The 13,142-nt window shown below is 44.5% G+C and overlaps 1 protein-coding gene across 1 annotated transcript in view; it reads right to left on the bottom strand.

Annotated features, from left to right (window-relative positions):
* The window catches only part of GLS2 (glutaminase 2), a 208,452-nt gene that overhangs the window by 49,742 nt on the left and 145,568 nt on the right, over positions 1-13,142 (bottom strand). Inside the window, exon 10 of the mRNA XM_069230693.1 lies at positions 1,951-2,017. Within this exon, the coding sequence (XP_069086794.1) occupies positions 1,951-2,017 (67 nt within the window). The remainder of the gene's footprint in view (positions 1-1,950; positions 2,018-13,142) is intronic.

The following is a 13,142-nucleotide window of genomic DNA, read 5'->3' as shown; positions in this document are numbered from 1 at the left end:
CCATTAGTGAAGGGGCAGCCAGGATTGCCGCGTGAGTGACCAGGCAGTTAGTACAGCCCGGATGTTGCGTCAGGGAGTCAATGCAAACATTGGCTAAACCAATAGGTTTTGCCTTTGTTTTTTCTTTCTGTCCAACTGGATTCTAAAATATTAGAAAAATGTCATAATAATGTTAGTTTTAAATTTGATAAACCGTTAATAATCTATCATATTTACAACAAACATTTTTATAACATGTTTCTAATATTTGTAATCCAGTTAGATAGAAAGAAAAAACAAAGGCAAAATTGATGGCATGTGGTGAAGAAGAAAGAAGACGGCAGTGAAGAAAGAAGGCAGATGACGACGTGCGGTAAAGAAGAAAGAAGACACCAGTGAAGAAAGAAGACGGCATGTGGTGAAGAAGAAGAGAGAAGATAGAAGGCGGCACTCGGTAAAGAAGAAAGAAGACGGCAGTGAACAACGAAGACAGAAGACGGCATGAGGTGAAGGAAAAAGAAGCAACCTGGAAGCTTCCCCATGCCTCCAGAGACACCTCTCATGGCGGAGGTTTTGGAAGACGCTATTTCAAAGACTTTCCCTCCTGTGCTAAAAACACGCTACACCCTTCAGCTGAGGAAAAAACACCTCGGGCACAACTGCAACAGGTGGCAACAAGGTAGCCCCCAAATTAATAAGCTCTGGTGCTGAAGCCAATGGCCTACTTAAAACTAAAGACACTGTGGGGAAAAAACAGAGGAGATTTCCGGGCTGCTCAAAGAAAGTATGTTAAGAGCAGCCATGCACCCTGAGCGCCAGGGAGAAAAGAAGACTGTCGACACAGGCACTCCTATGGAGTGCTAGGTGTCTATTCATTTTTTTTAAGCAAGGGGGAGTAATTTAAACATAAAGACTACTATCAGAAGCACCCAGGTGACAAGGAGACGGGTACTGGAAGTAGTACTTGTGGAGTAGAGTGATGTGGAGACCACTTGGCAGCCAGCCAATGACAAGTCAAGGTAAGTGATGGGTGGGCTCTAAGCCCCCTTTAAGATTTTTTTTTTTAACAAAAGATTCGGTGCAGGCGAAACCTGAAAGGAAGCTGCCGAATTCTGGACGGGTGTAAAGTTAAGCAATAAGCGCCATCCTTGAGTATGGACCATTCTTACCTGTGCAGTTCGGTTGCCACAGGCAGCTAATCACCAACCCCCAATTCTTTCACATTCACACGCTCACCACCCTTGCAGCTTTACAGTGCTTTTATGGTTGTACGCGCATATATGTGTCACATGTGTCTGAAATTAGGACTCAGACTAAAATGTCAACTACTACGTTCTAGAAAGGACAATGTGCACTCTCCATGGTGCTGAAATGCATACAAAATGTTCAAATGATGTGAACTTGTGCGTTACCTATGGGACTGACATTCAAACATTCAAACCTATGCACAAAAGTAGCTAGTTTTATGTAGTGTTGTGTGTTCCTACTCTATCGTTCGTATTCACATTTAGAGAAGCACAAACACAGATTCACTGTGGAGATTTGCACCTCAAAAGTTGGTGACATTCCACAACAGGGCTGGGGCTGGACATCTAGATAGCCGTCTGTATGTTTGTGTGCGCATGAATTGCCCCCTAGCGTCCAAAGGCAGACATACACAAATAGCTGCTTGGATCTAAAGAAGTCTGCCTAACTGTGAGCAAGATTCTTGATGACACCCAAAGACGTTGTTTACTGCTATGGTGTACTCTAGTGCCCACAATTACTTAAGTTTTCTCAGGCTCTCTCGAAACCCAAAACAACATCGCATTCCCATGCAGGCCTTTAAACTGGTAAGCAAATGGATGCTTTATTTCGCGAGCACCCAGCCTAAAGCTCAGTAAAGGTGGTCCATGAACTCGTGGCGCAGTGCAGTGCACTCAGTGCGAGGCCTGCACATTTTCCAACAGGGCCTCCTCCGCCTCGACTTACCTTCTTCTCCTTCAGGTAGTAACCGATGGCGTAATTCCGGTCCCCAGTCTCCTTCTCAGACTGGAACCTGCGTAGGGAATAAAAGAGGGGGAAGTTTCACTGGAAGCCCCAAGCTTTCACCACACCCATTCCCTCTGTATACACCCGCACTCCACCTTTTAAAGCTCAGGGTGGCCTAAAATAAAACACACACAACAGCCTGTGCAATTCTCACAGAAGCACTGGAAGGACACGCTGACTGGTAATTCATTAATGCCCACACAGTTGTCGAGGAAGAGCAGAGGAGGTGGTGACTCGCGTCAGAAAGTGAGAGGTACGTATGTTACTCTGCACTAGTGAGTTAGAGCGAGATTTAGGGTTGGGTGGTCACGGACAGATCTCCGGTTTCTGGGGGTAGTGCTCGGACTCCGTCCACGGCAAGTGTAGTCCGGTGGTGCAAATTTCACTTATGTGTTCTTCTCTGTATTTAGCACTTTCTCCAGAACTTAGATATTGTTTCCATTACCGCCCACTTCTAAATCAGACCATATTTTTTACATCACAGTAATAATATAGTGGAGGAAAATCCACCAGCAAAGTATCTTCCATGGTATGTATTTATTTCCCTAAATCAAATAATTTTATATTATCACCCAACTCTAAATCGGATCTGTGGAGAGAAGGCATCTTGGAAATGAGGGAGAGACGCGAGACCCCCCTTAGATAAAGGACCCACTAAATATATGTTAATGATTGCAGCTTAAAGGTCAGCACTGGGAAATAACTTTATTAAAACGTGTTGGTAACCCGATCTTGTCCACACCAAAGACCAAAGTAGGCTCGCTGGCTCCTCGTAAACTGGCACTTCAAGGAATTGCTTACGTGGGAGAAGGCAAGAAATAGCCATCCTTTAATTTCAGTAAACGAAGGTGACAAAACTATCTTAACAATATGCATCAGTCAGGCCTGGCCATTTGACTCAGATTGATTAATTGTATCTCTGTCAAATAGGAAGATCTTTCCCACCTCTCTGAGGCAACTCTGAGCAGAGGATGTGCATTTTGAAGGCTTTGGGTGGTGCCTGTATGCACTGGGCCTCACCACTTCCTAGGGAGCGGTTCAGACCCTCGCTAAAAATGGAAAGCAACTTCTTTTTATGATGTAGAAGGTAATACCCATCTGTTCTGGGAGTGCTGCAAGTCATAGGTGAGTCCTCGAAGGACTGTGAATATATATTCCCTCAGACTTGAACTTGGAGAGTGTTCATGGAACCAAATGTGAGCTGGAGTGGATTTACAAATACCTACTGGAAGAATGCGAATGATATGTATTTTCTTCAAGATGGGATAAGTGACATCTTGAAAGTGCAACCTTCACTGGCCCAGGGGTGTCTGGGTATGAATGAGGAAACTCTTTCAATTTTCCTCACCTTCCGGTGCAGAACCTAACCCACTCTCAAACTGATTTTTTTTTTTAACCAAAGGTTTGTTTTTCAAAACTCTTGGCAGCCTACAGGGTTGTCATGCCCAGAGGTGACAATGATGTTGGTAATGGATAAACATGTGGTGTTGTGATTCCAAGCATGACTTCACGTCCTGCAACCCAAAAGACATCTATGAGTTGGAAGCTAAACTCTAGGTTGCCAAACACAAAAATTAGGTTGTAAGACTCACAAGTAAGAATCGCAAGCGCAGCTCTTCAACATCCAGGCTCTCTCGAAAGAAGGTACACAGTCAGCATTCTAGGAACCCATGTCCGGCTTCGCCTTCCTCTTCAGAACCGATGATGACTCCAGGGCCGATGCTCCCTAAGTCCTCCTGACCACTACTGAATCTGCATAAAATTCTAGGCTTTAAGGAGACAAGCTGTAGATTTTCAACTTTACTCTGACTCCCTCTGGCACGCCTTTGGCTCCACAGACCCTTCCGGCCTCTAGTTGATCTCTGCCTGCAGGACTGTCGCTGGTGTATGATGACCTCCACTTGAAGGCGGCCCGCTCTGCCATCAACTCGGGGCCATGTCTCAGGTCCTCTGCTGCAGGCCTCATCAGCTGTTGTTCCACTTCTGGCATCTCCGGCTCCAGTGACCTTGGATCGTGATCCAGTTTTGGCAGTGGCCTTGGATTCGGATCAGTCTGTGGTGACAGTTCACCCTATGACATACTACACCAGCACAAAAACCTATCTACAAGTTGAAAAGGATTTCCCTCCAGTTCCTCTTCCTCAGCAACAGTATTTCAGAAAGACAGAAGACAATTTAGGCTAAGGTTCAAATGCTATAAATGCCCTCAGACAGTCCAACAAGATGATGATGAGGGAGGAGATCAATTGCTCTCTCTCATGTTATACTGAAGCCTGTATGTACCTTGATTTACAAAATGCCAGTGGCCTCGATACTTCACGTGAATCCACTTTTGATTTGATCTGTCACCCTGACCAAGAGCGCCTGCTTTGCTGTAATGGGTTGAAAGGCAATAGAGGTTCTAAATTTGCCAATCCTGATAATGAGACCTAACCTAACATTTTGAAAGAGCTACTTCAACCTGGGTACTCCACTTTGGAGCTTATGTTACAATTCAATGAGGCTTTAGTTGGCCCAATTTTGGTGGCCTGGTTGAAACCCCTTTGACTCTGGCATAGAGTGTCCCCACTGCTAGGTACTGTAGGCTAGCACCTGCAGGCCCGAGATCCTTCAGATAGCAACCTACACCTGCGAGCCTTGTGGTGTGAGCCCTCCATGTAAGGCCAATCTGAACGCCTTTCTGACCACTCCAGTAGAGTCTAACTACATTACCACAATAATCAAGAAAGGGCTATCCACATGCAGTTTTTCTGTATAAGGGACCCCAAAATAGGTCTTGTGCGGGGCCCCAAAACACCTTCGGGTGACAAGGTTTTGAGCTGTAGAACTTCTCCCTCAGTAATTCTCTAGGAGTCGTGTTCCCCCTTTGGTAGCACTTTAGCCTTCTGTATGCATTTCATGCTCTGGCTGATTTCACCGGCCCTAGGAAGGTCAGATGGGACGGAACACAGCTGAATGTGGTGGCCCAGGTTTGGACTCTGAGGATGTGATATACCAAACTCCTAACTGTAAGCCCTCAACTTCGACTACCTCTGTGGGAGGGTCCGCTGTATCAGCAGTAGGGTAGAGTACTACACCTGAACGTCAACAATCTACACATTCAAGCACGAGATTGAGAGGAAGCATCTGAGGGGGTTTGAACTTCCATTGAAAGTAGTGAAATACCTTCTGATTATCTGCTTCCTTCCTGCCAAGTCTATTCAGTAAGGCTGCTGGGCTATATTTGCCACTTTGTGAGACTCCCTACAGGCAAAACTGTTTGATATTCTTTCACTCATGCTGTCGTTAGTCTGGCAATGCTTTGTGGTGGCACAGTTGAAGATTACTTTTGAGCCCTTTTGGCATGCTCAGCCCTCGCAATTCAAATATCCTCTTGTGATGGTTTTATAAAATGGCTTTCACATGTTTTCTCCTGTTCCTTTTACTATGCACTGTTGGGCCCCTAATCCTTAATGTGGTCTTAATCTTCTTGATTTGTGCTGCTTTTGAGCCTCTTCATAGCTGTATGTTGTGACTATTGTCTTTGAAAACTATTTTTCGTATTGCAATCACTTCTGAGTGTTGCAACACTGACCTGCAGGCTTTATCAGTTCAGGTCAGTGGCGCAATGAAACTTGAGGACCCCCCCTGCAAAGTCCATGGAGGGGCCCCCTCCAACTCATCCAGACCAAGTCAGGAGCTCTCAGACGAAGGACCTGCCCTTGTGCATAGTGCCAGCCATACTGAGGGGGCCTCCTGGAGCTCAGGGGGCCCGCATTGTGGGGGCTACGCGGGCTAATGTTACCCCACTGGTTGAGGTCCATACACAATCTTTTTTCTTGACAATAAAGTACTTGCAACTCTTATATTCTCTCTCTACAAAGTGGTTATGGCACTTTATGGCATTCCATCGTGCCCCGGGCTTTCCTTTCCCCACCTCATACATCTAAAGAGGTCATACATTTAAAGAGGAGGCAAGGCTTCATAGGTTGGAACTAAGTCATCCTCTTTGCTCTATGTCGATCGGACTAAGAAGTACTCTGATGATGATCAGCTACTTTTGAGTTTCGTTGGTGTGAAGAAAGTAAACAGTCTAGAAGCAGGCCATATCCTGATGGACTGTCCTTTGTGTCAAAAGGTCCTATACCTTGGCCAGAAAGGATCCTCCTGAAGCTTTTGGAGCTCATCCCACCTGGGTAAAAGCCATGACTACAGTTCTAACTTGGTATGCATTTTGTGGACATTTTCCAGGCAGCCATGTGGGCGTCTGACAATACTTTGACCATGTACTACTGCTCTGTTTCGTAGGGATGGCCATTTTGCCCATGCAATCCTGCAGGACTTCCTGGTGTGGGTTTACTTCTCAGATCCACCTTCTAGGAGGAGGTGTCGCTTTTTGTATCCATGAGAAAAATAAGGTACTTAACTTCGGTAATGCTCTTTCTGGTGGATATCATATTTATCCACAGATTCCTCACCACACATCCATCTCTTCTTTTCTTTATGCGTCGGAGGGCATTGAGAAAAGGAGGCAAATTGACATCAGTGCTCAAGAGTGTTGCCAAAGTGCAGCTGCATTTTATCATGTCAAAGGGTCGAAGGAGTCCTGCTACATGCATGTGCACAGAATCCATTGCAAGAGATTCAGAATTCCATCTGCCTTTTCCAAAGTTTTACAAGGTGAGGCATATGCAGTAAGGTGAATTAACCACAAGAAAGAACCCTACCAAGATAAGTAACGTATTAAAAAAAGCCAATGGGCATTCCTACTCGGGTGACGGGGATTAGTTCTTAGTTCCAATTGCTGTCTCATCCCTCCTCTCTCACTGTGCGAGTAATAACCATAAAGGCGTATCCTTTAACCCTTTCCAATACATCATAGGCAAGTAAAGCATGAAAAGGTAATAGAAAGAGAAAAGAAAAACAACGAAAGGAAGGATGAAAGGAGAAAGTGATGAATAGTGGGAAGAAGCAAAACAAGCACAAAAAGAAGCAGGAGAATCATAAAAGGGAAGAACATAATCGCTTAAGAGGTTGCACCAAAGAAAGGAAGAAATTAAGAGAGAAAGTATGAAAGGAATAATGGTCTGAGTGGAAGATATATAAAGAAGAAATCATGTGAAAATTAAAAGGGCAACAATGCTAGGAGGAAGAAAATAATGAAAAAGAGAACGTTGAGAGAGAGGAATCAGAGAGAAAAATGAGACAGGAAATGAGGCAGAAAAAGCAAAGAGGAGGAATGAAGAGAGAAATAAATAAAGATAAAGCCCAACATTGAGGAAGCAGGAGATGGTGAGATAGGGACAGAGAGAAAAAAGGAGACATAGGAGAATGACAGAGACTAGGTAAGAGAGACAGCAGACAGGACAAGATAGAAAACGAGGGAGAGAAATAAAGAGAGCTGGAGAAGGACAAACAGAAGAGAGTGAAAAAGAAGCAGGTATAGAGCAAAAGAGATGCACAGAAGAGTGAAAGAGGCAATATGAAAAAGAGAGGGCAGTACAAGACAGAAAGAAAGAGAGACCAGGGAGGGGACTGGTGCTTGAGGAGATTGCTTCAGTCCGTCATTTATTTCATGATAATCCCATGAATATAACACTTGATATTGCTAACAGTATCTCACTAAATACCCAAGCAAATTAACTTTGAGGTAAAAGCCTATCAGGCCTAATGGTGTCTGTATTGTGCAACTGGTCAGCCCAATATGGTGTTACTACGGTTCCTCAAGGAGAAATGCCTACAAGATTGAAAATAGCCATAATAATACTAATTGATACCAACAAGCGGTTTACTAACAGCCTCTATGCTGAGTTCTTGCATGAACCCCTTAGGATGAGTGGATGCTGTGCCTTCCTTCTGCTCAGCAACTCGTCAATAAGTCACCAGATGTAGCACAGTTTGCTACTTTGCTCCAACACCCAGCAGCGGGGTTCCATGCTATCCTTATAAAGCAACCATCATATTCAGCCCAGGCGCACAACTCTACATGCCCTGGTGCCAGGCCCATCCCAGGGATACTATCCACCAGTAAACCACCGATCCGGGCATGTTGGTCACACCAAAGGACTTGGGGAAAGTTTTAAACAGCTCTGCTTGGATAAAAACTAAGGTAGGCTAGGGATCCTATTAACAAACCATAATGTTTGGTGCTTTCATACTTTTTTCTCTAATCTTGTTTAACTTTCCTAGTGTCTGCAATATAATCACAGTGATTCAAACCTTATTTGATACAATAAGTAAAGGTCTAATATACTCCCCCCCCCCATTATAATTGCAGGTTGCGAGCAAACTGATCTGGACTGGGGATCTGAATTGGACTAGGCTCTTCATGCAAGTCACCTAGCAGGCCTGTTGTTCCCCAAACGTCTCTCCTCCCCCACCGGCTGGCGGGAGGGATAATTATTCATTTTTTCTTTCGCTGCAAAGGGATTTCGATGCCTGCAACTCCGTGAGCTATGGAAATCTAAAAGAGCGTACCCCAGGATTAGGGATATGAAACATGAGAGAAGGAAAGAAAAGACAGAAAGAGAGAGGAATGAGATATAGAGGATTCAAAAACACAGGAAGAAAAGTTAACAGAGAGAGAGCAAAGAGACAAAAGCATATTGGGGGGGAGAAGAGGTAAGAGAGCGAGGGAAGAGAAAAGAGAAAGACAGAAAAAGGAAGAGAAAAAGGCAGCACTCATGAGTGAGAGCAGAGAGAAGGATAGATAAAGAGGGTGGTTAAGATAGAGAAAAAATAGTGAGCAAGAGAGAAAGAAACAGAGAGAGACCGGAAGAGAAGGAATGAAAGGGTCAGAGAGAGAGTAAAGCATAGGAAAGTGAGATAGTTAGAGAGACAGTAAAATTGATCAGAAGTGACCAAAACTACATAGAAAATTGAGAGAAAAGAGACACAGGGAAAAAGAAGGACAGGGGCAGAGAGTGTGACAAAGAGTGAAAGACAAGGAGAAGTAGAGAGAAAGAGAAAAAAAGGTGGGAACATAGCAAAGAGACAGTGACATGGGGAAAGAGAGACAGTTAAAGCAGGGGGAAAGAGAGAAAGGATACATCTAAAGACAAAGAGACAGGAAAAGAGTATTACAGATGTTCAGAGATACAGAGTGAGAGAGACAGTGATAAAGAGAGAAAGTGAGAAGAGATAAAAGGCAAGAGAGGGAGATCAAATGAGAGTGACAGAAGTAAAGAGGCATAGGATAGAAGACAGTGAGAAAGTGAGTGAAAAGATAGCATGAAAGGGAATAAAAGAGGCAGAGAGAAACAGAACAAAAGAAAGAGTGAGAGGGAGAAAGAGAGAGAGAGAGAGAAAGTGACAGCTAAGAAGATAGAGAAAGGAAGTGATGGAAAGAAGAAAACGTTACCATCTGTAATGAAATTTCTGTCCGATACATAGGGCTCAACTTAGAGTTTTGCTGGACAGGTTACTCCGTCATCAACATGATGGATATCCTCTTCAGGTTAGTACATGTGACATAGGACAATGTGGCTACAGCTGTGACTTCTCTTACCAGGCGTGACAACATTGGACTATAGTAAGCATCATCTAGTGTGCAGGTGACAGTTCTTAGAACTTTTTCCACACTCCATCCAGTCTTGTGGATAGAAATGGACAGAGCATCAACAAGAGTGACAGTAACAGTGCCTAACTTGTTAGCATGCCTTATAATCTTACGAAGTTAACTAACTCATCTGCAGAAAAGGGAGGGAGGCTACGAAACAGTAGGGAGATTATGCATCCACCACAAATATTATTACCAACAGTAATTAACTTTTTCTTTTGATGGTTACATCTTCCCACAAATTCCTCAGCTTATAACTAGGTCCCAAAGCAATTCCTCAGTGTTGTATGTTTCAGTGGTGCCAATTAAACCAGGGAGACATAAAACACAGCTCTGGCAAAGTAATCATTGATGCGTGACTGAGCTCCGTATGCAGGGAAAATCACACAGTCACCAGAACTTCTCTAACGCGAACCAGGAAAATAGCCACTGCTAGTGAAGTGGGGCCATATGCCCTAAGGAGGGTCTTTTTTGTCTAAGACGTAGCACATGATACAGAGGATGACCCAACGTGCATTTAGTCACTGCCTTGCAAAGCCCACAAACAACTGATTATACACTCTATTCTGTGAGGGTGATTGATATAATTGGACAAAGCACATCGGGGTCAGGTCTGTTTGGTTGCTCCTCTTCTTTGAAATATAGAGGATGAGGGAAAAAAGGATGGAATAGTAAAAAAGCAGCCATCACCATGAGTAAGAAGAATGGGCAGGTGTGAAGCACAATGTTATCCAGCTTGAAAACTATGAAAGGCAGACTAAGTGAGAGCTTGATGCTCTCTGACCCTATAAGCTGAAGCTATTGCTACCAACAATATTGTCTTCAAAGTGAGAAGTCAAACTGGGTAACTATGCATCAGCTCAAATGGGAATGCAGTTTAGAAAGTCAACACAAGACTCAAGCCCCAGTGTGTAACAATGAATGGATTGGGATGAAACAAGTAAACCTTTTTAAAATGTTCTAGTAGACGTTACTTAAACAAGGATGGCTGGTCAGGAAGACACATAAAGACAAACAGGTCACCCAATAGCCTGCTGTGGAAGAGAAAGTGCAATTGCAGAATGTCAGACAGGTGAGATTTACAAGGATGTAGGCCATCTGTCTCGCACTATTGAACACATTTGTTCCAGCGACTCACATAAATTGATTAATGAGCGGGGCTCCTGATAGCCAAGTAGACAGCTCAACTTCATCATGAAGGCAAAGGGACCCTATTTGGCACCTTACATTCTCCATGCATGCAGCCACAGCATTTGGGGATTGGAAGAAGGATGTGACCTTCCTACTGTGACGGCAGGTCCAGCCAGTGTAGAAGAGGAAGAGGTGGCTGAATGCTGGATGGTAAATGATCAGTGTATCAATTCCTCTTTGCCAAATCTGGCGTGATTAGTGCCAGCAGTGCTTGATCCTCCTGTACCTTCCGCAGGAATTTCATCAGTAAAGGAATTGGCGGCAAAATGGCCATGAAACCATTTGTACCTGAAGATAACCCCCAAGGAACAATTCAGAGGGATGTGCATGGCTCAAAACTGAGGACACTTCCTGTTATGGGCAGTAGCTAAAGATCTATGTATAGAAAATTTCAATTTGGAGAATATAACCTAATTCGCTTTGTGGTGTGGCGTCACTCAGGGTCCATCAGTGAGAGGGGACTAAGAATACCCACTTTGAAGTTGAAGGAAACTGCAATTTAGTATGTTACCAGTAAAAATTCTCAGTTGCAGCACCCGCTGCCATAGGCGAATTGCGTCCCAACACGGGTTTTACAATCCCACACAGCCCTGCCTGACGAGATAATGGATGGTGGTGGTGTTTTCTACAAGTGCCTGAATAGGAGCTGCATGAGACAGACTGGAAAAATGCCTTCATGACAAGACAGCAGTTTTATGTGCAGACACTGCTTTGAGGCCACTCCAAGGACTCATGCCATCATGTTGTCCATATGTGCCTGGCAGCCCAGTGAGGAGGTATGTGTGACCACGGTAGCATATGTCTGAGAGGGCTGAAGGGATGACCCACCAGATGGTTGGAAGGATCCATCAATCAGTGCAGATCCAGATAACATGATTGTAATGTATGCACCTGTGCTGAGAGGCTCCCTTGATGCTGGAGTTCCTGTTGCTGCAGGCGCCACTTGAGGGCCCTCATCTGATATCTGGCGTGTGTCACCAACAGGATGCACAAGGCCTTGAGGGCAAGCAGACACAAGACATGCAGAACCAGGAGCTGTGCCTGAGTCAGAAATCTTGGAATCATCTCTGAATATCTGTGAGTCTCTGAGGAGGAGAAAAACATTACAGATGCTTCTATGAAGGTTAACCTTTGTGATGGAATGAAGTGAGACTTCTGGCCATTCATAGTAAAGCATAAGGTGAAGAGAAAAGTTGTCATGCTCTGAAACTGTTTCTCAATAGTACCAGGAACTCTGCTTTCACCAGCCAGATCTCCTAGTATGGCATTACATGGATTATTGACTATCACCATGAGAACACCACATCTGCAAGCACTTTTGTAAAGAGACTTGGAACAGTCATCAGTCGAAATGGTAAAAATGAACTGATAGTGTGTGGCCTTCAAAGTGAGTCTAAGGAAATCCATGTGGGCTGAAAGAATTAGCAGATGAAACTATGTGTCCTGAAGATCCAGGAATGCTAACTAATTACCTGCATTGAGGGTCAGCAGCACTTGGCTCTGGGACAGCATCTTGTGCATGTGCTGATGAACGAACAGCTTTAAGATTAGGACTCAGACTTCCATCCTTCTTGGGGACCAAGAAACAAAGGGAATACAATCCAGTGCCTCTTACTTCCACAGGCACCACCTCTGTGGCCTCTTTGTTCTAAAGTGTATTGACTTTGCCTTCCTAAGTAGAGGTGTGTGTGTCAAACAGCACATCGTGGGGAAAGGAGGGCAGATGGAGGGAGGGGCAGCAAGGGTAGAAGATAGCCCTTGCGGCTTTGCTGAGTGAACCAGCATACGTTGTGGTCATCTCCCAGTTGAATTAAAAGTGAGAGACCCCACAGCACTATAAGATGATGGTATAAAGGAGGATTCAGAGAAATAGAAGTTAGAGCCAGCAGAGGAGGACAGGGGCTGGATCTGCTTCTGCATTTGAAAGGATGCCATAGATCCCCCCTGCCTCGAAAGAGCAATACATTTGTGGGGTATCTGTCTCATTTAATAATGTTGCCTCAACTCTGAACAGCCACTCATCATTGGAGAACATGTACTTTAGGGTTGCTGGGACTTCTCCTGAGAATCTAGGGGAACACATCCAACTGTGGCAATGCAGCATGATGACCGCTCCTGTAGATTGAGCCATGGTGTCTGTAAAGTCCATGTTGAATTTCTGGATCTGCTTGTGGGCATCCGAACTATGTTGACCAAACTGGAGAATGGCATTTTCACCTGATCTGGTGTTGTTGAAGGTGGCACCATAGGAGCCTCCAAGAATAGTTTCTGAGTGGGTACTGAAGAACGGTCCAGCTGAGTGGAAAACAGTTATTTGGCAGGCTTTGACTTCTTAAGTGCCAGGAAGGAAGCATGTGGAGACGCAGCCTTGGTAGGTGTTAGAGTTGAAGGCGCCAAAGTTGCA

The sequence above is a fragment of the Pleurodeles waltl genome, chromosome 4_2 (assembly GCF_031143425.1).
Source record: "Pleurodeles waltl isolate 20211129_DDA chromosome 4_2, aPleWal1.hap1.20221129, whole genome shotgun sequence".
In the NCBI taxonomy this organism is placed as follows: Eukaryota; Metazoa; Chordata; class Amphibia; order Caudata; family Salamandridae; genus Pleurodeles; species Pleurodeles waltl.
Note: the sequence above shows the minus strand (reverse complement) of the source record. Positions and strands in the feature narration are given on the sequence as shown.